Raw genomic sequence first — 27,620 nt, 5'->3', positions numbered from 1 at the left:
CGCCCCCTCTTGTAGACCCCCTTTGAAGCAGAGTGGGAGAGTATTTGGCGCACTTTCCCAAAATCAGTCACTACCCAGCCCTTTGATGGAGTAGACGTATTGAAACAGGCAATAATATCTGTTGGAGACTGAGGTGGGATAACAGTTAGTCAGATCTGTTGCTTTAAGGGGATAAGTGAGTTATTATTGGTCATATGCCCTGGCCTACTTACATAGTATAGGAGTCTCCTTAGTAGCCTGCCAGGGAGTGTTGTTGTGTATAACACACACTCCATATCCAAGAAGTGACTCCTTGGCTGTGTGTGTGCTCTTGTACTGTGAGCAGTGAATTACCCTCCTGTGTGTTTGTGGGCTCTTGTCTATAGTTGTTTCCCTTGTTAGTGAGCTACTGTTGGCTGATGCTGCTCAGCCACAGAAGACTTAAGTGAATAGCTGTGTAGTGAACTTTACTCTCTCCTTAGATGCTGACAAGGCCTGCCATCCAGGAGGCAATAAATGACACTACTTGACTTGAGACTGTAACACACTGTTGCACAGTTGGAAGATTTGTTACGAGGGCTGTTATCTGATGGAATTTTATACCTCAACCATATATGTGTTATTGCTCATTATAATTGTTTCTCCCTAGACATGGTTGTCGATCCTTTCACAGCTGTAGCAGTTGAAGTGTTGTTAGAGTATTTTCCTTTTCTGTAGGTGGGTAAAACAAACTGTTGACCTCATTAGTGTGACCTGCTTTAATAGTTTCATGCATTTTGCCCTTAACTTCTGCCTTGAACTTGAACAATATGAAGCCCAATGCACAAATCTCTAAATAGCTTTAACGAAGTAAATTTGGATGTGATGGGTATGGCATGGGCCGAGTTGGTGTACAGTAGACCAAGTTGGTAGTCACAATGGGCCGACTTGGCGATGGGACGACTTGACGATAGGACCAGTTGGACTACAGCCCTGGCAGACATCCTCTGACAGTCCGCCCATGAAGGAACAGGCAAGGGCTTTGTCACTTATTCTACCAAACAGGGATGCCAGGCACTGAAGCTCAGTCAAATACACATCTGGCAACTCCCCACTGCGCAATTTTCAGCTTACGAACTGTTCATAGGCCACATAAAGAGTCCACTGCAAATGCGGTCAGCAGCACCTCCTTCACCTTTTCAGTCTTTTCCTGTCCGACTCGGCCAGCCATCTGCCATCGAACTCTGGGATCAGCTTCAAGTTAAATTTATCCCCCATACTGCCTAGATAGCTTGAGGCAGCAGGGAAACAAATCCCTTTTTCTCTTTACTTAACAAGATATGTAGAATAGGAATACATGGGTCACAACACAGCTATGGACGAGTACTGGCAGCAGGGCAGTGAACAGGTGGCAGGTGTGGTGGTGACTAGGTGTCTGACGTGTTCTCATCTCCATGTGAACCACGTTACCTTGCTCCAGTCACTGGCTGCCGCCCCTGTTGTTGACGTCACTCCTGCCTACGTGGCAACACTAATAACCTACCACCAACAACCCATTAACATGAATTGTCCCAAAAATTATTCACAAATACGATACTTTACAGTTCATAATGTTACAGTGGCTAATTAAGTCTATCATGATTATATATATATATATATATATATATATATATATATATATATATATATATATATATATATATATATATATATATATATATATATATATATATATTTCTTTTTTTTTTTCAGTAGTGGGTATAAGCCCATCCAATGTTATTTTTAGAGGCAAATATGAGGTTTATCCTATCATTTTGCACAGGTGTCTAGGACTTACTTTCTGTTATTGTAGCCGCACCGGCTGGGCATCAATTGGTTCTCAAGTGATCTGTTTTACTGATCACACCCATCATCGTAGGGTCGAGGAAAGGCAGTTCTCCCTGACACGTTTATTGATGAGGTAGGCATGACCGTCACGTTTATTGATGAGGTAGGCATGACCGTAAGAACTGCGAACAAGTTCTCGGTCTCAATTTCTTACAAAATAACATTATACACTGATATTAAACACTTTCAACATATTACAATATTCATTAACAATACATGCAATTAACTTGGCACTATGACAATCAGTTTTTACTACAAAATTAAAGCATTTACCTCGGTCACCATCCTGCCCGTCTTTGAGCGCGAGTTGGCCGTGAGTGATGCCCGCAGGCGACCAGCAGGTTAACCCCATACTACCAACAAGTGAGCATCGGTTTTGGTGCTTAATATAGCATTAAATATTGATACTTACACATATTGCACGTTTTCATGCAAATAGAAAACTATTGAACATTTTACTTATAAATGCCGAGGAATAATGACGTGAGGTATATACGCTTTACATACAGTAACAGTTATCCTCTTTTCTTTTGCTCCCAGTGTCACAATTGATCCTAAATTTGTTGTTTTCTTAAGTGCATATTTTTACATGTGTCAGGGCCAAGTGAACTTCCCCCTTCTGTTGAGCTTGTGCTGGAGGAGGAAGGTGTAGTGGTCCACATCCCTGCCACCCTCTCTCTTGGGGCTCCCCGTGTGCCTTCCCCTTAAGTTCCCTCGGACACACACACAGGGGGATGGTGACGCAGCTGAGGAACCTCTGCAGGAACCCCCACACCACCAAGGCGACAGAGAGTTCAAGTGGAATAGCAGTATAACAGAGACGGTAGCATTACAGATGTTGCAATTGCAAACAGACATTAGATTTTTTTTTTTTTTATGAAAAGCGCAATTCTTTGAACCGGTTGAACAACACTTGACTGCTTTAGCAACACATTTGATACTTTTGTTAGGCTATGGCAGACTAAGGAAAATAACATGTAAGCAAGTTTCTTGTAGCCTTTTTATGTATATTTATAAATAAGTAGCTAAAATCAAGAAGTATTAATAATTAGCATTTACTTTAGTATAAATAGCATTAACTTTAGTCTTAAGAAATAGCCATTGTTTATCTAAATATTAAACTGTAAGGTATGACCATATTTTATGATCTGATTTTGCAATTTTAGTCATAATGTGATTTATATGCACCATCATTTAGAATTGTTAAAGCTTTGTGATGTACAGTATGATGTGTGATTGCCTTCAAATATTTAATTGACTTGTCTGCAAGAATAACTAATGAACTACCTCTGCTTAGGTTTTAGTTAAGTAATTTAGTCTAGTATACACACTCCTGAATAGTGATGAACTATAGTGATTATCATCATCTGTGGGGGTGTGTGGCAACACTCAACTTCCGGCCGTATCACTGCGCGTGGGGGCTAGTGTTTACTCAGCCGGGACGGAGACAGGTTGTCCCGTACCCTCTCTGTACCTTCAATAAACCTCGCCACGCTTCTCCTGCCTTTCCCTACTCCAGCCCCGACATGGCGCAGTTTCTTCAGGGGTTAATGGAGGAAGGCATGGGTGGCGTACAGATGCCCACGGGAACCGTTAGCCCAGCAGACGCAGCCATGTGGTCTTCGGCGCCGTCATACCGCGCCATGCAGCGCACACAAAGCCCTGACCCCACACCAGCCACCGGGCAGCAGCTTTGACCAGCAAACTTGCAGCGGCGCCCACCACCTCCTCCACCCGGACCAGGGGGAGCGACCGCGGGCATGTCGCCAGCTGCGTTTGAGGCGTGGGCCACCAGCGTTGAAGACTACGGCAGCATCTGCGGCTGGGTGCCACCGATGGCAGCACCCTATGTGCGCCTCCTTTGCAACACAGAGGTGCAGCAGCGCATCGACGCGCGCCTGGGCAAGCACGAATTCAGGCAGCTCTCAACCACGGATGCAATTGACATAGTAAGAAGCGTAGTGATTGGCTCACGCTGTGTAATTGGAGCGTGGGCAGAGTTCTTCTCACTGGTACAAGCACCGAGTGACAGCGTGTGTGCGTACATCTCTCAGTGCCGCGCCAAAACAAACGAGTGCGGCTTCCGGTGTCCCGAGTGCCAGTGTCCCTTGGATGAGTACATGCTCAGCAAGAAAATAGTGATGGGGCTACGTGACCGCAGCATGAAAGCGGAGGTGCTGCGAGGCCTCCCACGCCTCGAGTCATTCAGTGATGTGGTCCACGCGTGTGAAGTTATTGAGGTGGCGGAAAAGGCTAGTGAGCGGCCCCCTAGTGACGTAGCCGGGGTGGCAGCTAGCAACCCGTGGCCACCGCCCTTCACGGACTCACACCCTGCTGAGGTGGCGGCGGCGGGTCCAGCGCGCTGGTCTGGGAGGCAAGGAAAAGCTCACCAGGAGGGGGCACGGCAAGGACGCAGGCAGTGCTCAGCGTGCGGAGACTCTGAGTGCTGTGGTGGGCGGCAGTGCAAGGCGTTTGCAGCAACATGTCGTTGCTGTGGCCAGAAGGGGCACTTCTGGCGCCTGTGCCGGGCCCTCACCCCTCAGGGCAGTGCCCGCCCTGCCCAACACTCGAACCTCCCCCCAACTTCCGGAGCAGTGATTGTTGGAGGAGTGGAGACTACGGCGTCGCTGTCTGTGGTAATCAGTTGCTCCCGGCCCTGCGCCACTTGTTCCTACACAGCAGTTGCAGACACCGGGGCACAAGTGTCTGTAGCGGGCCGCCTACTGTTGGGGGACCTCGGCATATCCCAACGTCAGCTCCAGGCTACACCCATGGCAGTCACCCACGTTGCCGGGGGCAGCATGCGCCTCCTGGGGACCATCACATGTCAAGTCTCCGTGGGGACTGCCTCCACGACGGAATGCATCTACATAGCGGAAGGTGTGCAGCAACTCTACTTGTCGCTCAAGGCATGTAAGGCCCTTCACCTGGTCCATCACACCTTCCCGCGCCCCCTAGCGCTCACTAGTGTGTGTGCTATCAAGGCTGCAGACACCCCACAAGTACCACTTCGCCCGGAATCGCCGCCCCACGAGCTTGTTGAGGAAAATGTTGACCGCCTAGAGAAATGGTTCCTAGAGCACTTCGGGCGCACGGTTTTTGCCATGGGACGCATGCCACTACCTGAGATGAAGGGCCCACCTCACCACATCCACTTACGACCTGACGCATGCCCTCATGCTGTCCATGTCCCAGCCACAGTCCCGCTCCACTTCTTTGACGAGGTACGACGTCAGCTGGACGATGACGTGGACAAAGGGATCATCGAAGCGGTACCTGCAGGCGAACCTACCGAGTGGTGCTCTAGAATGGTGGTGGAGCCAAAAAAGGACGGCAGACCCAGTCGCACGGTCGACTTTCAGCGCCTCAACCGCGCAAGCCTCAGGGAGACACATCACACCAGACCGCCCTTCGACCTCATCTCTAGCGTGCCCAAGCATGCATTTAAGACAATTGCTGATGCCTACTCAGGATACCACCAGGTTCCCCTCGACGAGGAAAGTCGCAAGCTCACAACATTCATCACTCCTTGGGGACGATACAGGTACTGCCGCACCCCCATGGGCCACTGTGCGTCACAGGATGCTTTTACTAAACGCTTTGATGACACCATCACTGACGTGCCCAGGAAGCTAAAGTGCGTGGATGACACCCTACTCCACGACAGCAGCGTCAGCGATGCTTTCTGGCATACATACGACTTCCTCCAGAGGTGCATGGAGAGTGGTGTCACCCTGCGGCCCGACAAGTTCCACTTCTGCAGGAGGAGCGTTACCTTTGCCGGCTACCTTCTGGGCTGGGAAGGGTACCAACCGAGCCGCGACCTCATCAACAGCATAACTGACTTCAAAATGCCCGCACAACCCACCTTGACTGATGTGCGGTCATGGTTCGGCCTAGTCAACCAAGTTGCACCCTTCTTGGCAGTCGCCCCTGTCATGGAACCCTTCAGGGAACTACTCAAGAAGCCAGGTGGGAAGGTAGTGTACTGGGACAAGCAATTGGAAGCCCTTGTCACCTCGGCAAAAGACACCATTGGGAGACTGGCAGCTGAGGGACTGCGCTTCTACGATGTATCACGCCCCACACCAGTCCTCACTGACTACAGCCGACAAGGTATTGGCTTCGTTATCTTGCAGCAGTACTGTGAGTGTGTCTCCGAGAAGTCGCCACTGTGCTGCCCCAGCGGGTGGAAGCTGGTGCTCTGTGGCAGCCGACATCTCACAGCAGCTGAGAAGAACTACAGCACTCTCGAGGGAGAGGCACTCGCCATCGCCTGGTCTCTGAAGAAGGCACGCCTCCTCCTCCTCGGCTGCAAGAACCTCACGTTCGTCACAGACCACAAGGCCCTCACAAGAATTTTTGGGGACAAGGAGCTCAAGGACATAGCCAATCCCCGGCTTCTCAACCTGAAAGAGAAGACGCTAATGTTCACCTTCCGCATCAAGTACCTGAAGGGCGACACCAACTGTGCGGCAGATGCCTTGTCGCGCTACCCGATCCTGTCAGGTGAACCAGAAAGGTTGGACGAAGACGAGGAAGAGCTGGTATGCGCAGCCATGACGGCAGCTACAGTCGCAGCAGCTGAAGATGAGATGGGGCATGTCGTAGACCTTCGTCAAGTGGAAGAAGAAGCCGAACAGGACGAGGAGTACCGCCTCTTGAGGGAATGTGTGGCCAATGACGGGTGGGCTGAGCGCAAGGACTGGGAGCCGCCTGCCCTCCGCCCGTACTTCAGGATGCGGCGCCACCTGTCCTCCCAAGGGAGCGTGGTCCTGTACACCTGTGACGAGAAACACCCGCGACTAGTCGTGCCTGCAGCCCTCAGGTGCACAGTCCTGGCCAACCTGCACGCGGGGCACCAGGGCAGGGACTCCATGCTACGCAGGGCGAGGCAGTCAGTCTACTGGCCAGGGATTGACGCGGAGGTGGAGCAGAAGAGGCGCCAATGTGCAGTATGCGACACGCACGCCCCCTCCAGTCCCGCAGAGAGCCTGATGCCCACCCCACCTCCGCTATATCCATTCCAACAAGTAGTGGCAGACTTATTTCAACTGGATGGCCACACCTATGTCGCCTTTGCCGACAGGCTCTCAGGATGGCTTGAGGTAGAGCACCTGTCAGGCGATGCCACCAGAGCACGCCTGATAGCAATCTTTCGACGGTGGTTCAGGCGCTTTGGCATCCCAGAGGAGCTGTCGTGTAACGGAGGAACAAACCTTACTAGCCAGGAATCCAGGAGCTTCTTCAACACCTGGTGTGTACGCCTGAGGATCTCATCTGCACACTATCCCCAGTCCAACGGCCGAGCAGAGGCGGCAGTCAAGTGTGCAAAGAGGCTACTACGCGGCAACACTGCCCGGAATGGCTCCCTGGACACCGACGCTGCTGCAAGGGCAATCATGCAGTATCTCAACACCCCCCCGCAGGGCTCTGAAGCCTCCCCAGCCCAGCTGCTCACAGGACGTCAGCTGCGGGATGCCATACCTGTCGACACATCTCTCTATGAAGTGAGCGAGCGGTGGGCTTGGCTTCTGCGGGAACGCGAACGGGCCTTGGTCCGCTCTGGGGACAACGCAGCCTCTCTGCACAACCAGTCAGCCCACAACCTTGAACCCCTTACACCTGGCCAACGGACTCACATCCAGAACCCCAGCAGCGGACGCTGGGATCGCGCAGGTACTGTACTGGAGACTACAGCACCCAGACAGTACCTGGTGCGGCTGGACGGCAGCGGGCGCGCCACCATCAGGAACAGGCGCCACCTATGGCCGCTCACGCGCGAACCGCACACTCAGGCAAGCGACGACGGGGCAGCTGCAACACCTGACCCCACCCCGCCTACTCAAAGAAGGCCCCAGCGCTCCAGACGGGCGCCACGTCACCTCTATGACTACGTATTAGGGGACACCACCCCTTAAGTGGCACTGTGAATGTCGCACGCCCATAGTGTTTTGCCATTGATGGTTCACATTGTGTTTATTTATTTCTCCCCCCCTTTTGCTTGTAACCCTTGGTCTGATTCATTTGAAGTATTTTCTGTTTTTGCCATTACACCGCCCACTTTGGGCTTCCTGTGTAATTGGGGGGGGAGTGTGGGGGTGTGTGGCAACACTCAACTTCCGGCCGTATCACAGCGCGTGGGGGCTAGTGTTTACTCAGCCGGGACGGAGACAGGTTGTCCCATACCCTCTCTGTACATGGATACTTACCTTCAATAAACCTCACCACGCTTCTCCTGCCTTTCCCTACTCCAGCCCCGACACCATCATTATAAAGAGTTGATGGTTGAAAAAGTCATTTAAAGATTATGTAGGATAATGTGTTTTCTTACGTATATTTTTCTATGCTGTATAAAACAGAAGTGATGTTCACATCACTTCTGTTTTATACCTTTTAACACAGTTCATGATAAGTGTTTACCATCACACACGACCTGACAGTTAAGGGAATGGTACCCTTTACAATTAATGTAAAGATGTTCACTTTGGCTTGGAGTTTTATATGATCTTGATCTTGATAGTACAGGTGGCTCGAGATCACTCCTAAGCCAGGCCTTTGGATCAGCAACTCCTGTAGAAGGAAAAAAGAGAGAGAGAGAGAGAGAGAGAAACGAATAACATCCTCTACGCTAATTGTTCTTACATCTGGCACGCCACATTCTCTCCTGAAACTCTTTCACCGCCTCAATCATCCTTTCATTCGCCTCTCTACACAGTCCCAGCAACAACACCATCCACTCCTTTCCTATCTTCTCCACTCTTTCATTCCTATCATGCCCTAACTCAGTCAGTATCACTTGCATCATCTCATTCCTGTCTCTAGCATACTTCACATATTCCAGCACCACATGTTCCACTGTCTCATCCTCTCTCATGTCACACATCTGGCACACTTTGCTGGGGACTCAGACCATCTGTAACTCCATGCATTCACATCCATACACTGTGCCCTCGCTCGGAAGAGAAGATCACCGCCCAGGCTTCCATCATACCACCTTTCAAGGTCTCAGGGCCTCTTTCTCCTTGTATCATTTTAGAGACTTCTTTCTTTCCATCTCATTCTTCCATTTATTCAGTCCCACACACTTCACTTCTTTGTCTATCTCATTCTTCCATTTTCTCACATTCCATTCAGCTCTCACTCTGCCTCCTCTTGTTACCACCCATTCACGCTCATTTTGATTCCTTCCAGCCATTTTCATCGCCCACACAACTTGTAATTCATTCCTGTCTGTCATTCTCATGCACCTCTTCCTCCATTTGCTTCCACTTTCATTCCACAGGTACACCTTCCTTGCTATTCTTGCATCATCCATTCTCTCAAGCCTAATCTTGTACCTAAGTGTGGCTTTTGTGAGTCTTTCCCTAAAGGCGCTCCATCCCATATCACCTCTCAAGGCTTCTACTGTTATGTACCTTGGTGCACTCAGTGCCATCCTTGTTACTGTATTCTGGCCCATTTCTAACTTATCAATTTCACCTTCATTCCATGCAATCACATCCATACCATACATTATACTTGGCACAGCCACACTCTTCCACACTTCCCTCAACACATCATACTTACTGGCTCTCATCCTCACCGCGCTTCCCAGTCGACCTACCCACTGATTTATCATATTTATCTTTTCATTCTTTGCCTTTGCACACTCACTAGGACTCATCCACATCCCTAAGTACTTGTATTCTTGCATCTGTTTCAACTCATTCTCTCCAAGTCTCCATATCACATTACTTTCATCTTCTGACCTATTCACAATCATTACCTTGCTTTTTCTCAGTGCTAAACCTTACTCCAAAGTATTTTCCATACCCATCCACAACATCCAACAAACTTTGAAGCTCATCTGCCGATTCACTGATAACAACTACATCATCTGCATAAAAAAAGCACACATACTTTATCATTCCCCACACTTACCCATACATTCATTCTTCTCATTCTGGCTGCTAGTTCATCTGTATACAGGCTAACAATATACAGCCTTGCCTAACTCCTCTCTCACTCTTCACCCAGTCTGTTTCTATGTCTCCTAGTCTGTATCTAGCTCTTGTGTCTACATACATACTTTGCACTATGTTAACTATCTTTGGATTCAATCCAATCTTTTCTAAGACTCTACCTAACATTTCTCTGTTCACTTTATCATAAGCTTTTTCTATATCCAGGAAACCTAGGTGCAATTTATCCCCATCCTTCTTTTTCTTCTCAATCATTTCATTCACCACAAACATATTGTCCTCAGCTTTCCCATCCATACAAAATCTATTCTATTCTTCACCCAGCACTCCAGCTCTGTCAATCTATTTACATAGTCTCATTCAACACTGCACTGAAAACTTTACCTTTTGTATTCACTAATGTAATTGATCTGTAGTTCTTCAACTAATTCTTACTCTTAATTCCTCCCTTATGCAACAGGCACACTTGGCTCTCATTCCACTTTCTTGGCACTCTCTCTTCAACCCACACTCAGTTGAATAATTCAGTCATTCTATCAATCACTACCTCCCCACCATTCTTATAGTACTCATACAGTATCTTGTAGAACTCATACAGTATATCATCTGGATCTGCTGCCTTTTCATTTTTCTGCCTTCTCACACACCTCTCCACCTCCTCCCTGCTGATTCTTTCATCCTGTTCATCTGCCTTCTTCCTTTCCAGTGTCACACATCCTTCTCTCACACTAAACATCTCACCTACCCCATCTTCTTCCCAGAACCCTTTGATTGCCTTCCTGATTTCTTCCTTCTCTGTTATAACTATACCATCCACTTTCAGACTCTCCACACCAACACTGCCTGACATATTCTCACCTCTCATGAACTTGTACCATTCACAGCCACCTTCCATACCTTTCTCCCTTAAAGATTGAATCACACTCCTTTCACTCTTCACTTTATCATTTGTCTTGTCAACCACTGCTGCTTCACATACACCGCCCATGCATTCTGATACTCATTCTCTGCCTCATCGCTTTCATGCCTCTTTTTCCTCAGCTATCTACGCTGTCTACTCATTCTCTTTTGCTCCTTCCTAGCTGCTCTGATTTCATCATTCCACCATGGTTTACATACATTCTTTCTTCTACCTACTCTCACAAACCCTATCTGGTTCTCAGCAGCACCCCCTCACGTCCTCAACCAGTTTTTCATTCAGATGCTCCACATCATGCACACTTTCGTTATCCCAGCTTCTCTCACTCAGATCAACCTGAAAGTTCTCCCACCCTACATCTCTCAGTCTTCACTTCTTTTTCTTATTTGTCACTTTCACTTCATTCCCACACTGCATCAAGCACTCCACAACCAGCATGTTGTGATCAGACACAATATCAACCAAACCATCTTCATCTATCCACATATGCAACACAATTTCATGCATTCTTCCATTCACCAAAATGTGGTCAATTGCCGATTCCTGGTCTCTTGCACTCCAAGTCACATGCCCCTCAGCCAAAGTAACATTCAGATCTTCCAGCTCCAGTTCATCAACAAACTCCCCAAGCATTTCACCATTCTTATTCACCTGTTCCCCCAGTATTCCCACATGAATGAAGGTGAAATTGATAAGTTAGAAGTGGGCCAGAATACAGTAGCAAGGATGGCACTGAGTGCACTAAGGTACACAGCAGTAGAAGCCTTGAGAGGTGATATGGGATGGAGCACCTTTAGGGAAAGACTCACAAAGGCCACACTTAGGTACAATATTAGGCTTGAGAGAATGGATGATGCAAGAATAGCAAGGAAGGTGTACCTGTGGAATGAAAGTGGAAGCAAATGGAGGAAGAGATGCATGAGAATGACAGACAGGAATGGATTACAAGTTGTGTGGGCGATGAAAATGGCTGGAAGGAATCAAAATGAGCGTGAATGGGTGGTAACAAGAGGAGGCAGAGTGGGAGCTGAATGGAATGTGAGAAAATGGAAGAATGAGATAGACAAAGAAGTGAAGTGTGTGGGACTGAATAAATGGAAGAATGAGATGGAAAGAAAGAAGTCTCTGGAATGGTACAAGGAGAAAGAGGCCCCGAGACCTTGAAAGGTGGTATGATGGAAGTCTGGGCGGTGATCTCTTCCGAGCGAGGGCACAGTGTATGGATGTGAACGCATGGAGTTACAGATGGTCTGAGTCCCCAGCAAAGTGTGCCAGATGTGTGACATGAGAGGGGATAAGACGGTGGAACATGTGGTGCTGGAATGTGTGAAGTATGCCATAGACAGGAATGAGATGATGCAAGTGATACTGACTGAGTTAGGGCATGATAGGAATGAAAGAGTGGAGAAGACAGGAAAGGAATGGATGGTGTTGCTGCTGGGACTGTGTAGAGAGGCGAATGAAAGGATGATTGAGGCGGTGAAAGAGTTTCTGGAGAGAATGTGGCGTGCCAAGTGTATGAACAATTAGGATAGAGGATGCCTTTCGTTTCTCTTTTTTTTTTCCCTTCTACAGGAGTTGCCGATCCAAAGGCCTGGCTCAGGAGTGATCCTGTGCCACCTGTACCATCAAGATCAAGATCAAGACATAGCAAGGAAGGTGTACCTGTGGAATGAAAGTGGAAGCAAATGGAGGAAGAGATGCATGAGAATGACAGACAGGAATGGATTGCAAGTTGTGTGGGCGATAAGAATGGCTGGTAGGAATAAAAATGAGCGTGAATGGGTGGTAACAAGAGGAGGCAGAGTGGGAGCCGAATGGGATGTGAGAAAATGGAAGAATGAGATAGACAAAGAAGTGAAATGTGTGGGACTGAATGAATGGAAGAATGAGATGGAAAGAAAGAAGACCCTGGAATGGTACAAGGAGAAAGAGGCCCCGAGGTATGAAAGGTGGTATGATGGAAGCCTGGGCGGTGATCTTCTCTTCTGAGCGAGGGCACAGTGTATGGATGTGAATGCAAGGAGTTACAGGTGGTCTGAGTCCCGCAGCAAAGTGTGCCAGATGTGTGACATGGGAGAGGATGAGACGGTGGAACATGTGGTGCTGGAGTGTGTGAAGTATGCCAGAGACAGGAATGAGATGATGCAAGTGATTTTGACTGAGTTAGGGCATGATAGGAATGAAAGAGTGGATAAGACAGGAAAGGAATGGATGGTGTTGTTGCTGGGACTGTGTAGAGAGGCGAATGAAAGGATGATTGAGGCGGTGAAAGAGTTTCTGGAGAGAATGTGGCGTGCCAGGTGTATGAACAATTAGGATAGAGGATGCTGTTCGTTTCTCTTTTTTTTTTCCCTTCTACAGGAGTTGCCGATCCAAAGGCCTGGCTCAGGAGTGATCCTGTGCCACCTGTACCATCAAGATCAAGATCGAGAAGATCAAGATCAAATGTAAACACACGGATGGCAAGAGAGGCGCTGGCAATCCTTCAGTCCCTCGCGTTGTGATGTTCCTTATCTACTGGTGTGAATTATAAACATGAACATGAAGAAAACAGGCAGCAATTTTGGCGGTCGAGAAGAAGAACCTGACGAAGTGAGTTGTTTATCATAATGGTTTTTGTCGTTTTATTGGGGACCATGACATTTCAAAGAGATTTGCATGTGCAAGTACACCTCTCAGGATGTTTAGTGAGAAGTACACCCGGGTCTCATCTGCAGTTGTTACGGTAAATTTATAGTTTAAGCCAATGTCCCCAATCTCTACCCATGGCCCACGGCGTTATTATTAATTTCCGACAAGTAGTGTAATCATTAGAAATGATGTGAATAGTGAGAAGAACAAAATGAGGTAGGTTATTACCACGTAGTGTGTAATGGCTTAAACTATAATAAAACCCTAACCTAACCTAACCTAACCTAACAACTGAAGTTCAGGCAACAATACACCATTTATGTTTACCTGTGGACTTAGAAAAAGTTGAGAGCGCTGTGCATTCCCAGGCCTATTGTGGCGTTATTATTAATTTCCGACAAGTAGTGTAATCATTAGAAATGATGTGAATAGTGAGAAGAACAAAATGAGGTAGGTTATTACCACGTAGTGTGTAATGGCTTAAACAATAATAAAACCGATCTTTTCATTGTAAATATTTTGAACCCCATTTATATTTCTTTTCCTTAATATTTATCCATATCAAGATAACATTGAATTTTTTAAAATCGATTTCTGTGATGTTTTGCTTTAAAGTAATTACAGTTAAGAAGTAATCAGCATGAGTAGAGCATTGGCTGTGTAGGCGCCTTTTGGTGTTTTTTTTTTCCATAAAACTTGCATCTTTTGTTTTGAAATGCTGGTTAATTTATCTATGTAGCAATGGCTGTGGACTAAAGACAACTCTTTCCTTTCACACAAAACTACAAGCACCTAATTACACGCACACCCTTCACTCAAAATTAAAAATTATCATGGCGACTCTTACATCAGCCTCAGAGTCCCCATCTGGGGAGGGGACCACAAATGTCCCCAGGTTGGACTGCTCTTCTGGTATCGACATTAAGTGTCTTGACACACCCCCTCAACTTTTCTTCATTAACTTCTGCAACATTTGTGGTCTTAGATCTAATTTTCAATCTGTAGAACTTCATCTATCTTCTACTAAACCTCATCTTCTTTTCCTCCCTGAAACATGGGTGTCTAAGGCAACTGACTGTAGCCCCCTTTTCTGTTTCCTCCTACTTTCTCTATCCTCATTTTCAGTCCAAAGTTGGATGTTATGTTTATGTGAGCAATGACTTAGCCTGCTCTTTTGCCCACACTCTTGAATCTTTCGAGTTTTCCACCATCTGGCTACAATTACAGAGTCACTTTCAAACTAAATTTATCTGTGTTGTATACCTCTGACTGTAAGAAATTCTTTGACTACTTAACTTCCAAAGTGAAACACATTTTGACTCTTCCCTTTTGTGGAGATCTCCATTCTTGGAGACTTCAATGTTCACCACCAGCTTTGGCTTTCCTGTCCCTTCACCAACCATCCTGCTGAAATAGCCTTCAACTTTGCTAACCTCCATGACCTAGAGCAATTGGTGTGACATCCTACTCATGGGACAGTCAGTTACCTGACTGTCTTGGAGATACACTCAACACTCTTGACTTTTTCCTAACCTCTAATCCTTCTTTTTATGCTGTTACCCTCTCTTCTCTGTTGGGCTCCTCTGATCATAATCTCATATCTGTATCTTGTCTTATTGTTTCAATCCCTCCTCAAGATCCCACTAAGTGGAGGTGCCTCTGGCATTTTGTCTCTGCTTGTTAGGGGGCCTGAGGAAGTATTTTGCTGATTTTCCTTGGAATGACTATTACTTCCGTTACAGAGACTGTCTCTGTGTTCTGACCCCATAACAGAGGTAATAGAGGTGTACATTCCTCACTCTTCTTCTTGACCTAAACCTTCCAAACCTTGCTTTAACATTGCCTGTTCTTGTGCTATACATGAGAGGGAGGTGGCCCACAAAAAGTATTTGAGCCTTCCATCACCAGAATCTCATTCACTTTATATTTCTGACCAGAACCATGCCAAGTCTTTTCTCCAACTAGCCAAAAACTCCTTCATTAATAGAAAGTGTCAAAATCTTTCAAGATCTAACTCTCCTTGTGACTTCTGGTATCTAGCCAAAAACATCAGCAATAACTTTGCTTCTTCTTCTTTCCCTCCTTTATTTCAGCCAGATGGCACCACTGCTATCACATCTATCTCTAAAGCTGAACTCTTTGTTCAAACCTTTGCTAAAATCTCTACTTTGGATAATTCAGGGCTTGTTCCTCCCTCTCCTCCACCCTCTGACTACTTCATGCTATCTATTAAAATTCTTTGCAATGATGTTTTCCATGCCCTCACTGGCCTAAACCCTCGGAAGGCTTATGGACCTGATGGGGTCCCTCCTATTGTTCTCTGAAACTGCACCTCCGTGCTTGCACCTTACCTAGTCAAACTCTTTCAACTCTGTCTGTCAACATCTACCTTTCCTTCTTGCTGGAAGTTTGCCTACATTGAGCCTGTTCCTAAAAAGAGCAACCATTCTAATCTCCCAAACTACCATTCTATTGCTTTAATTTCCTGCTTATCTAAAATTTTTTAATCTATCCTCAACCGGAAGATTGTTAAACATCTATCACTTCACGATCTTCTATCTGATTGCCAGTATGGGTTCCATCAAGGCTGCTATACTGTTGATCTCCTGGCTTTCCTTACTGGGTCTTGGTTATCCTCTTTTAGAGATTTTGGTGAAACTTTTGCTGTTGCCTTAGCCATATCAAAAGCTTTTGATGTAGTCAGGTACAAAGCTTTGATTTCCAAACTACCCTCCTACAGCTTCTACCCTTCTCTCTATAACTTAATCTCAAGTTTCCTTTCTGATTGTTCTATTCCTGCTGTGGTAGACAGTCACTGTTCTCCAAAATCTATTAACAGTGGTGTTCCTAAGGATTCTGTACTGTCACCCCACTCTCTATTATTCATCAATGATCTTCTAAATCAAACCTCTTGCCCTATCCACTCCTAAGCTGATGATACCAACCTGCACTTGTCCACATCTTTTCACAGACGTCCAACCCTTCAGGAAGTAAACAGTTCAAGCAAGGAAGCCACAGAATGCCTAACTTCTGATTTCTCTAAAATTTCTGATTGGGGCAGAGCAAACTTGTTATTGTTCAATGCCTCAAAAACTCATTTCCTCCATCTATCAACTTGACACAACCTTCCAGACAAATATCCCCACTTCTTCAATGACACTCTATTGTCCCCTTCTAAACTGAGCATCCTCAGTCAGTCCTTTTCTTATAATCTAAACTGGAAAATTCACATCTCATCTCTAGCTAAAACAGCTTCTATCAAGTTAGATGTTCTGAGACATCTCCACCAGTATGCTTCACATGTCTGGGGGGGATTCCACTCATACTGCTCTTTTAGACATGGTGGAATCAAAAGTTTTTTGTCACATCAACTCCTCTACTCTAACTGACTGTCTTCAATCTCTTTCTCATTGCTTCAGTGTTGCATCTATAGCTATCTTCTGCTATTTTCATGCTAACTGTTCTTCCGATCTTGCTAACTGTGTAACCTCCTCATGCAGCCTTGGTGCACAAGACTTTCTTCTTTCTCTCACCCCTGTTCTGTCCACCTATCTAATGCAAGAGTTAACCAGTATTCTCAGTTGTTCATCCCTTTCTCTGATAAACTCTGGAAGTCCCTGTCTGCTTCTGTTTTTTCACCTTCCTGTGACTTGAACTCCTTCAAGAGGTTTCAAGACACTTAACCTTCAATTTTTGACTACCGCTTCAAACCCTATTCAGGGACCAGCATCTCAGTGTTTTTTTTTTATTAGATTTTTGTTGCCCTCAGCTGGTGTCCCTCCTACATAGAAAAAAAAAGCTTCCATCTTCCAATTAATTTTATTTATTTTCTGAAAATTTACAAACTTTAGAGGGAAATCTATGACCTTTGGGTCAGGGACACAAAAATGAGTTATATGTGACATTCTTTTTAGGAAAGAAATGGTTAGGAGAATGACTACTTATAATTGGTTAATGTTTGGGAGCAGTATCATAGCCACTATGTGGATTTTAGAGAGAGCTGTACTGGCAGGGCATCTAAGGCTGACTAAAATCAGCTTGGGGCTTGGTGATTGTTAATTGTCAAATTCTTTGTCCTGACAGAGGTTTGATCTCAGATGGCCACCTATTCTGCCTTCAAATCAATTACTTGTTATTCCCCTAGCTGCTTCAAGGTAGGGTGTGCCAGAAGCTAACTTGATTATTTGGTCAGTTTTCAAGGTACCTTGTGGGTGTTTGAACCATTTGAGCATAGTATACTTTTTAAGTAGAGGATCATCCAAACAGAGACCTGTCAAGTGAATACTTTTTTTGAGTTCTGGACAACAGCTTGAGCAGTATGGCAACATGTCCCAGAGTTTTCTAGCAGCTGCTTCCTTTATGGAAAACTTCGGAACCTTTTGCAGTTAAGAGGTATGGACTGAGCAATGTGCTTTCAAATGTGACTGCAGTGATAGATAGCAACACAAACTTTGCAATACTGGCATCTTGTTGCTAGAATATAGAAGACTGATGAAACTTCCTGCTGCCTTTGAGTGGTGTTGTCAGTTCTCTCTGTAGACTGCTTCTGCCTTTCTACTTGCAAATTATGCTACCAATTCATTATTAATGGTGAATTTCTGATATTCCTCAGGAGTTCCCACATAAATAAGGTCAAGATATAAATGTCAAGAATGAGCACTGTTTGATTCCGCCTTAATTGGTTTACAGATTTTGTACCAGGTGGTGGAGGATGCCTCCTGCTACACTGTCATGAAGATGCCAGGCTCCCTTCAGCCATCCCACCTGTTTCCTCCTTTCTCTGGGGAACTTGTGCTTCTTACAGTTCCAGATGCTGTGAGTTACCTTGTTCATTCAAATGAAATACAGTGTTTTTAACTATTTAGCCAGGATGAAGGTTTTTTGTTATCTATGTAATTTTTCTTGGCTTAAAATTTAGTTTGTCTATTTTGTGTTAGTTCTGATGCACAACAATTGATCAATATTTATCTCAAATATTTCTTTTTGTATAAACCAAGAGAAAATTAAAAAAATAATGGCTGACTGTAAAAAGAAAAATGGATTAACTACGGAATAGAGTGAAAAGGAATTACACACAAAGAAATAAAGAATATAGTAAGTTGCAAGAAGTTGAAATGTGAGAAAAAGAAAGGAAAAGAAGCATGAAAAAGACAGTTGAAAATGTGAGGAAGAACTAAAAGAGTTCTGTTGATTTATCAATGAGTGGATAAAAATAAATATTAAATATAAGGTAGAAAGACAGATAGGAATATGTCTATCAAAGAAATGTATGGTTGTACATATTTTCTTTGATGTCAGTACATTTTCTAATGTCCATGGAAAATTTCATATCTCATCTCTTGGTAAACCCAATTCCATGCAGTGGTATTAGCAAGTGGTTTTGCATCCTTTGCACCAATTCCTTTCCTTTTTCCAGCCACTAACTCTGTACAGGGAACTTATCCGTCTGTGCATGGAATATGGTTCTCATACATCTTTTCTTTTTATTCTTTCCTTTTCTTTTTCTTTTCTTTTTTTTTATTTATATGGAGAAACATTTCCCTTCCTTAATTTGTTTTGTGGCCTTTTAGATATCCAGTCTCTCTCTCCTTACATTAATAAATCTTTTGCATCATCCAAACTATGATGTGCTTGAGAATTCTGTTGACCTCAAGTCTCTCAAAGCTGAGCCTATACATGCCTCAGATAAGTGATCTAACTCGGAAAATTATTTATAATCACTCTGTTATCACTGCAAATTCTAGGCCCTTTTTTTTTTTTCATAGTTAGCAACTTTGTGTTTCTTATGCACCTCACCTCCACTGTATGATGCCCCTTTATAAAATATTTGGCTTGTATAATTACCTTTCACTTGTACTCCTTGGCTCACTACGTGATCCTTTACAGTTGCCATTACAATCATCGATCACAACACTGCCAACTGGGGAGACCTCATGCTTCTGCTTCAATGCCTCATAGCTTTTTCACTGTTCATCAAGCCTTCTGTACACTCAAGTGATTATGCTTTTATCTATCCTTACTTATTTTTCCAAGCTTTATCTTAGCATGCAGTCGTGTCTGCTAAACACACTTTGTTATCTTGAACTAGAGAAAAGGCCCCCAAAAAGTCACAGGAAACCCTAAATCTGAACATGAAGCTGAAAATCACCAATCATGGTGAGAGTGGTGAGGCAAACTCCATTGCCCTGACTGTTTGTTTGCTCCAGCTTTTTATGTTTTTGTATCTTATTTTTTCATTTATTTACATGGCTTATTCTAATAGGATATGTTCAAATTATACATATTGCATGCATTAAAACATGAAAATATTAATGAGAGGGCAAAAGTAATTGGTATATGTATACATCCCCTTTTTTCCCATTTAACCTTAAGCTCTCTATACAATGGATCACTATACAATTGTATTTTTAGGAATGTAACCTGATTGTAAAGTGGGGGTGAGGTGTGTGTGTGTGTGTTTCAGAATGTTTCCACTGTGTGCATATTTCAAGTCAATGTTATCAGAGAGAGAGAGAGAGAGAGAGAGATTTTCCATACCATTTATCATTCTATAGATGTTTATTAAATCCCCTCTCTTCCTCCTATTTTCAAGAGTAGGAATTTCCAACAATCTTATTTTCTCTTCATAGGTTGACTTACTCAACTCCATAACCGTCTTAGTGACTGCTCTTTGTACTTGTTCCAATTTTATAATATTCCTCTTTGTATGAGACCACACCACTGTCACATATTACATATTCCAATCTTGGTCTTATCATGGAAATCAACAACTTTTTTTTATCATTCTTTCATCAAATATGAGAATGCCATTCTTACTCATTTCAACATATTCATCATCTCTCCAGTAATTTTGTCAATGTGTCTGTCTGGAGTCAAATTTTCAGTAACTGTTACTCCCAAACTGTGTGTGTGTGTGTGTGTGTGTGTGTGAGTGAGAGAGAGAGAGAGAGAGAGAGAGAGAGAGAGAGAGAGAGAGAGAGAGAGAGAGAGAGAGAAGACCTGCATGGATTCACGTCTGTTCCACACAGACTGGTGTATCTTATGTAGAGATGACAGTTCATGTTATCACATCTTTCATAAGGTCATCCATCCTTGAAAATCACATTTTACACAGAACTGCTTTATTTCAAGATGTTAATGAATTATCTGACAGACACAGTTTAGGTGAATAACTGTTCTCTTGTATTTCTGCAGATGAATCCACTTGATCTGATCAACTCTGAAGTGGTGGTTGGGGGACGGAAGGACAGTTTGGTGGTGGCTGCAGGACAGAGGTTTAGAATGGCCACATTCCCAATAGAATCAGACAATATTAACCTCCCCAGCCTTTTCCTTCCTGATCAGAATGGGCAACTAAGCAAAGGTGAGGAGGCCATGAGGAGTAAAGTACTTGTTAAGTTCTCACCGCCGCAATGTTGCATCTCTAGCTGTCTTCTACCGCTATTTTCATGCTAACTGCTCTTCTGATCTTGCTAACTGCATGCCTCCCCTCCTTCCGCGGCCTCGCTGCACAAGACTTTCTTCTTTCTCTCACTCCTATTCTGTCCACCTCTCTAACGCAAGAGTTAACCAGTATTCTCAATCATTCATCCCTTTCTCTGGTAAACTCTGGAACTCCTTGCCTGCTTCTGTATTTCCACCTTCCTATGACTTGAATTCCTTCAAGAGGGAGGTTTCAAGACACTTATCCACCAATTTTTGACCACTGCTTTGACCCTTTTAGGGACTGGCATTTCAGTGGGCATTTTTTTTTATTAGATTTTTGTTGCCCTTGGCCAGTATCCTTCCTACATAAAAAAAAAATATATATATATATATATATATATATATATATATACTCGTATATATATATATATATATATATATATATATATATATATATATATATATATATATATATATATATATATATATATATATATATATATATATATATATATATGAAATTAAGAGATAATTTACAATTTCAAGGAAAAAAAGTGAATTTTCACATAAGTATGATTTGATAACAAACATTCATTAATGGATGCTATGCAGTACTCTGACAGGTTTCAAGGTTTCCAGGTTCCATGATCCTCAAGTTTCGCGTCAAGTCCTAACCTGACTTAATGCATTATTTCCTCGAGTTTTACATTTTCATCATGTATGGGTCATGAATTCCTACCATTGATGTCACAGATAATGAAAATAAATACATATATGCTATGTATTGTAGTATATGTATCTCTGTGTACAGTTCACATACCTTAACATACATATTCTTTATGTGGATAAATCACTTGTTAGCCACAACACTAGTCACAGTGGTTTGCCTGTGAGAGAGGAGAGAAAGGCAGGGGACGGCACCACTGCATTACAAAAAAACAAACAAATGAGGTGTCTCACTACTGTGGCAGATGTGATGGTGCTGCACTGCTACATCATGCCAGATGTGAGGACAAGACACACACATAGTTTTTGATGTGATGGTGCTACACCACCACATCATGCCAGATGAGAGGACAAAAGACACGCAGTTATAGATGTGATAGTGCTGCACTGCCACATCATGCCAGATGAGAGGACAAAAGATACTCACATAGTTTTAGATGTGATAGTGCTGCACTGCCACATCATGCCAGATGAGAGGACAAAAGATACTCACATAGTTTTAGATGTGATAGTGCTGCACTGCCACATCATGCCAGATGAGAAGGCAGACAACACACACGTAGTTTTAGATGTGATGGTGCTGCATTGTCACATCGTTCCAAATGTGAGGACAAAAACCACATGCATAGTTTTAGATGTGATGGGGCTGCACTGCCACATCATACCAGATGTGAGGACAAAAGACACACACACACACACACACACACACACACACACACACACACACACACACACACACACACACACACACACACACACACACACTTTTAGATGAGATGGCACTGCAGTACTGCATTACACCAGATGTGAGGACAAAACACACACACAGTTTTAAATGCATCGGCACTGCAGTGCCACATCTCTGCATTACACTAGATATGAGGACAAAACACACACACACTTGAGGAGGCAGCAGGCAAATGCCGAAATGATAATTACTCCCAATGAGGTCTAAAGCACTGGATCAGGGTGCTGTGAACTTATCATTAAACCCAGCTGTGACCTCACTTAACATTTCCCTTTGTGTTTCACAACACAAGGGGGCAGTCACAGCCTGTCCTCTAAAGACAACTCTCTTCCTTTACACAAACCTACAAGCACCTAATTACACACACCCTTCACTCAAAATTCAAAATTATCATGGTGACTCCTACACCAGCCTCAGAGTCCCCATCTGGGGAGAGGACCACAAATGCCCCCAGGTTGGAATACTCTTCTGGTATCAATCCTAAGTGTCTTGACACCCCTCCCTCTTTTTCTTCATTAACTTCTGCAACATTTGCGGTCTTAGATCTAATTTTCAATCCGTAGAACACCAGCTCTTCTCTACTAAACCTCCTCATCTTTTCCTCACTGAAACACAGGTGTCTGAGGCAACTGACAGTAGCCTCTTTTCTGTTCCCTCCTATTTTCTCTACCTTCATTTTCAGTTCACAACTGGATGTTGCATTCAAGTGCACAATGATTTAACCTGCTCTTGTGCTCATGCTCTTGAATCTTCCGAGTTTTCCATCATCTGGCTATGACTATAGAGTCACTCTCAAACTAAATTTATCTGTGCTGTATACCTCTCACCTAACTCTCCTGACTGTAAGAGATTCTTTGACTATTCACCTTCCAAAGTGGAGCACATTCTGACTCTTCCCTTTTATGGAGATCTTCATTCTTGAAAACTTCGATCTTCACCACCAGCTTTGGCTTTCCTCTCCCTTCACTGACCATCCTGGTGAACTAGCCTTCAACTTTGCTATCCTCCACGACCTAGAGCAATTGGTGCAACACCCTACTTGTATTCCTGACCATCTTGGAGATATGCCCAACATTCTTGACCTTTTCCTAACTTCTAATTCTGATTTTTTTTATTTTTTATTATGTAGGAAGGACACTGGCCAAGGGCAACAAAAATCTAATAAATAAAATGCCCACTGAAATGCCAGTCCCATAAAAGGGTCAAAGCAGTGGTCAAAAATTGATGAATAAGTGTCTTGAAACCTCCCTCTTGAAGGAATTCAAGTCATAGGAAGGTGGAAATACAGAAGCAGGCAGGGAGTTCCAGAGTTTACCAGAGAAAGCGATGAATGATTGAGAATACTGGTTAACTCTTGCATTAGAGAGGTGGAAAGAATAGGGGTGAGAGAAAGAAGAAAGTCTTGTGCAGTGAGGCCATGGAAGGAGGGGAGGCATGCAGTTAGCAAGATCAGAAGAGCAGTTAGCATGAAAATAGCGGTAGAAGACAGCTGGATATGCAACAGCGGTGGTGAGGGAGAGGCTGAAGACAGTCAGTTAGAGGAGAGGAGTTGATGAGACGAAAAGCTTTTCATTCCACCCTGTCTAGAAGAGGAGTATGAGTGGAACCTCCCCAGACATGTGAAGCATACTCCATACATGGACAGATAAGGCCCTTGTACAGAGTTAGCAGCTGGGGGGGTGAGAAAAACTGGCGGGGATGTCTCAGAACGCCTAATTTCATAGAAGCTGTTTTAGCTAGAGATGTGATGTGAAGTTTCCAGTTCAGATTATAACTAAAGGACAGACTGAGGATGTTCAGTGTAGAAGAGGGGGACAGTTGAGTGTCATTGAAGAAGAGGGGATAGTTGTCTGGAAGGTTGTGTTGAGTTGATAGATGGAGGAATTCAGTTTTTGAGGCATTGAACAATACCAAGTTTGCTCTGCCCCAATCAGAAATTTTAGAAAGATCAGAAGTCAAGCGTTCTGTGGCTTCCCTGCGTGATATGTTTACCTCCTGAAGGGTTGGACGTCTATGAAAAGATGTGGAAAAGTGCAGGGTGGTATCATCAGTGTAGGAGTGGATAGGACAAGAAGCTTGGTTTAGAAGATCATTAATGAATAATAAGAAGAGAGTGGGTGACAGGACAGAACTCTGAGGAACACCACTGTTAATAGATTTAGGAGAAGAACAGTGACCGTCTACCACAGCAGCAATAGAACGGTCAGAAAGGAAACTTGAGATGAAGTTACAGAGAGAAGGATAGAAACCGTAGGAGGGTAGTTTGGAAATCAAAGCTTTGTGCCAGACTCTATCAAAAGCTTTTGATATGTCCAAGGCAACAGCAAAAGTTTCACCAAAATTTCTAAAAGAGGATGACCAAGACTCAGAAAAGAAAGCCAGATCAGTGGTAGAGCGCCCTTGACGGAACCCATACTGTTGATCGGATGGAAGGTTGTGAAGTGATAGATGTTTAACAATCTTCCTGTTGGGGATAGATTCAAACATTTTAGAAAGGCAGGAAATTAAAGCAATATGACAGTACTTTGAGGGATTAGAACTGTCACCCTTTTTAGCAACAGGCTGAATGTAGGCAAACTTCCAGCAAGAAGGAAAGGCACATGTTGACAGACAGAGTTGAAAGAGTTTGACTTGGCAAGGTGCAAGCACAGAGGCACAGTTTTGGAGAAAATTAGGAGGAACCCCATCAGGTCCATAAGCCTTCCAAGGCTTTAGGCCAGCGAGGGCATGGGAAACACCATTGCGAAGAATTTTAATAAGTGGCATGAAGTAGTCAGAGGGTGGAGGAGAGGGAGGAACAAGCCCAGAATCATCCAAGGCAGAGTTTTTAGCAAAGGTTTGAGCGAAGAGTTCAGCTCTTATCAAAAAGCTTTGATTTCCAAAATACCTTCCTATGGCTTCTGTCCTTCTCTCTGTAACTTCATCTCAAGTTTTCTTTCCGACTGTTCTATTGCTGCTGTGGTAGATGGTCATTGTTCTAAATCTATTAACATTGGTGTTCCTCAAGGTTCTGTCATGTTACTCACTCTCTTCCTATTATTCATCAATGATCTTCTATACTAAACTTCTTGCCCTGTCCACTCCTATGCTGATGATACCACCCTGCACTTTTCCATGTCTTCATAGATGTCCAACCCTTGAGGAAGTAAACAGTTCATGCAGGGGAACCACAGAATGCCTGGAGCAGAGCAAACTTAGTATTCCTTCAATATTTGACTACTGCTTTGGACCCTACTTGGGGACTGGCATTATTATTATTTTTTTTTATTAGACTTTTGTTGCCCTTGGTGTCCCTCCTAAAAAAAAAAAAAAAACACCTAGGCCATACAGCCAGAAGTGCTTTTTAGTGTTTTTAATAACCAAACTTTTATGATGCTTGAGTTTAATGCTGTGCCCTCAAAAAAAAAAAAAAAAAAAAAAAAAACACGCACAAAACTTGAGAGGATACTGTATACAAGTCTTTTATTAGGACAAAGTTGAGTTGTGGATTTTTATTGCAGTTACTGCTGAGATCAAGGCTTGTTTGATGGTGAAAGGAGAGGTGGAGGAGAGGGAAGAAGATGGTAAAAACTGTGTGGATATTGAAGCTCTTCGTTCTGTCCACTATAAAGCTCCAAAGGACTTGCAGAGACGGGATTTCTTTACTAAAACCAGTAAGTAAAGATGTTAATAGGATGGAAGGAGTACATAATGAAAGAGATGTTAGTAATGGGAAGAAGTGTTTGAATAGGATGAGGTGGAAGCTCTACTGCCATGGCTGTTCCCTTGGGCCAAGGTGTCAGTGAGATAGACTTATGTACAGATAGAAAGGTAGAAGGAAAACTTGAGGAAGGGAAGATGTTTGAATGGTATAAAAGAGCATGGGATCCCAAGTAGAAACATAGGCAAGTGTACATAAACTAAAGGAAAAAATGTATGAACATAACAGCATAAATGGAATCATGCTGGTGTAGTTCAGGCTCTGTATATTTCAAGTAGGTAAATAAATAAACACACACACACACACACACACACACACACACACACACACACACACACACACACACACACACACACACACACACACACACACAAAAAAAAAAAAAAAAAAAAAAAAAAAAAGAGGAAAAAAGTAGACACATAGATTCAAAGATGACCACACTAGCACACTAATGTAGCTCTGGACCTGTATTATGCAGCTAGATAAATGCACACATATACTCAGGTAAATATCACGATAATTATAAACAACACAGCAACACTTAATGCAGGATGGTGCAGATTTGTTGAAGTAAAGTATGAAATAGGAATAGCACTGTACTTTCATATTTATACCAACTTTGCGAATTTCAGAAACAAGGGAAGTGGTGATGGAAATAGAGAAACCAGTGAAAAGAAAGAAGAAAAATGTTGGCAATATATATACTAGTTTAGATACCTCACTACAATCAAATGGAAAGGTTCAGAGTCCTGGGAAAAAGAAGAAAACCAAGCATTTCCCACAGAGTTCAAACAAGGCACCAGGAAATTCACCTCATGCTGAAGGAATGGAATACCCTGTGTAAAAGATAAAGAAAGAAAATTCAGAACCTAATAGTGGAAATATAAACTCTTTATCTTTAAAAGAAAAAAAAAGAGAGTAAAGAAAAACAAAATGTAAAAACTTAATTTAGATAATCAATTTCTCTCCACACAGTATAAAGACAAAAGGCCACAGCTTTTCAGTTGAAATTAAATCATTGTTTTGCATATAATTTCAGATTTTTAATGCACATTATGTGGCATGCAATACTGTGTAATATGCATATTTTATGATGTGCATATGTGGCATGCATAAAAAAAGTAAATTTTAATAAAAATGTGTTTCATTATAAATTCCTTAACCAAGTAATGGCACTCAATTGTGTATTTACAATACCTTTTCAACACTGGAATGTGACTTATGAAAGAGAAACAGGAATGTATAAATACAAGTGATAAGTAATAGTGTTCCCTGGAGAACAAACCATCTACATTCCTTATAATTACTGCTGGTATACTACATCAGCAGTAATTATAAGGTATGTATTATAAGGTAATTATAAGGTATGTAGATGAACTAACAAAAAATAATAATAAAAAAAATTAGTTTAAAAAAGTATAGCAGACTTGGTAATCATGCTTAGCATTAGATATGAAGATCATAGAGATTCATACATTACCCCACATTTACCTCACCAGCACACCTCTCTCCCCCAACATCTGGTTTCCACAGCACAAATCACTCCAAACAACTGACTTACACAAAGAAACAACCTTGACCGTTACACATGTAAAAATGACCTTGACCGTTGTTACACACACTCTCTTTTTCTCTCTCTTTCCATGTGTCCTGTCATGG

General features: G+C 43.5%; 2 protein-coding genes across 2 annotated transcripts; both read left to right on the top strand.

The window, feature by feature from the left end:
• The first annotated feature begins 1,751 nt into the window (after positions 1-1,751).
• LOC135104912 (uncharacterized) lies at positions 1,752-8,072 on the top strand. Its single transcript, XM_064012660.1, has 2 exons — positions 1,752-2,208; positions 2,444-8,072. Exon 2 carries the CDS (start codon positions 3,606-3,608, stop codon positions 7,764-7,766), a length of 4,161 nt encoding a protein of 1,386 aa, XP_063868730.1. The 5' UTR covers positions 1,752-2,208; positions 2,444-3,605; the 3' UTR covers positions 7,767-8,072.
• A 5,086-nt stretch (positions 8,073-13,158) lies between these two features.
• LOC135104911 (uncharacterized) lies at positions 13,159-27,099 on the top strand. The gene is made up of 5 exons (XM_064012659.1): positions 13,159-13,323; positions 18,052-18,177; positions 20,557-20,725; positions 25,762-25,914; positions 26,594-27,099. The coding sequence occupies exons 1-5, from the start codon at positions 13,267-13,269 to the stop codon at positions 26,803-26,805; spliced, it is 717 nt and encodes a 238-aa protein (XP_063868729.1). The 5' UTR covers positions 13,159-13,266; the 3' UTR covers positions 26,806-27,099.
• The last annotated feature ends 521 nt before the right edge of the window (positions 27,100-27,620 follow it).

Source organism: Scylla paramamosain, chromosome 11 (genome assembly GCF_035594125.1).
Source record: "Scylla paramamosain isolate STU-SP2022 chromosome 11, ASM3559412v1, whole genome shotgun sequence".
Lineage (NCBI taxonomy): Eukaryota > Metazoa > Arthropoda > Malacostraca > Decapoda > Portunidae > Scylla > Scylla paramamosain.
This window is presented reverse-complemented; position numbering and strand designations above follow the sequence as displayed.

What these genes read in the sequence shown, in the direction of transcription:
- LOC135104912 (XM_064012660.1), top strand. Translation starts at nt 3,606, where the DNA reads ATGTCGCCAGCTGCGTTTGAGGCGTGGGCCACCAGCGTTGAAGACTAC.
- LOC135104911 (XM_064012659.1), top strand. Translation starts at nt 13,267, where the DNA reads ATGAACATGAAGAAAACAGGCAGCAATTTTGGCGGTCGAGAAGAAGAA. An exon ending in GAATGGGCAACTAAGCAAAG is followed by an intron (nt 20,726 to 25,761) that starts GTGAGGAGGCCA and finishes TTTTTATTGCAG; the next exon opens with TTACTGCTGAGATCAAGGCT. An exon ending in GGATTTCTTTACTAAAACCA is followed by an intron (nt 25,915 to 26,593) that starts GTAAGTAAAGAT and finishes TGCGAATTTCAG; the next exon opens with AAACAAGGGAAGTGGTGATG.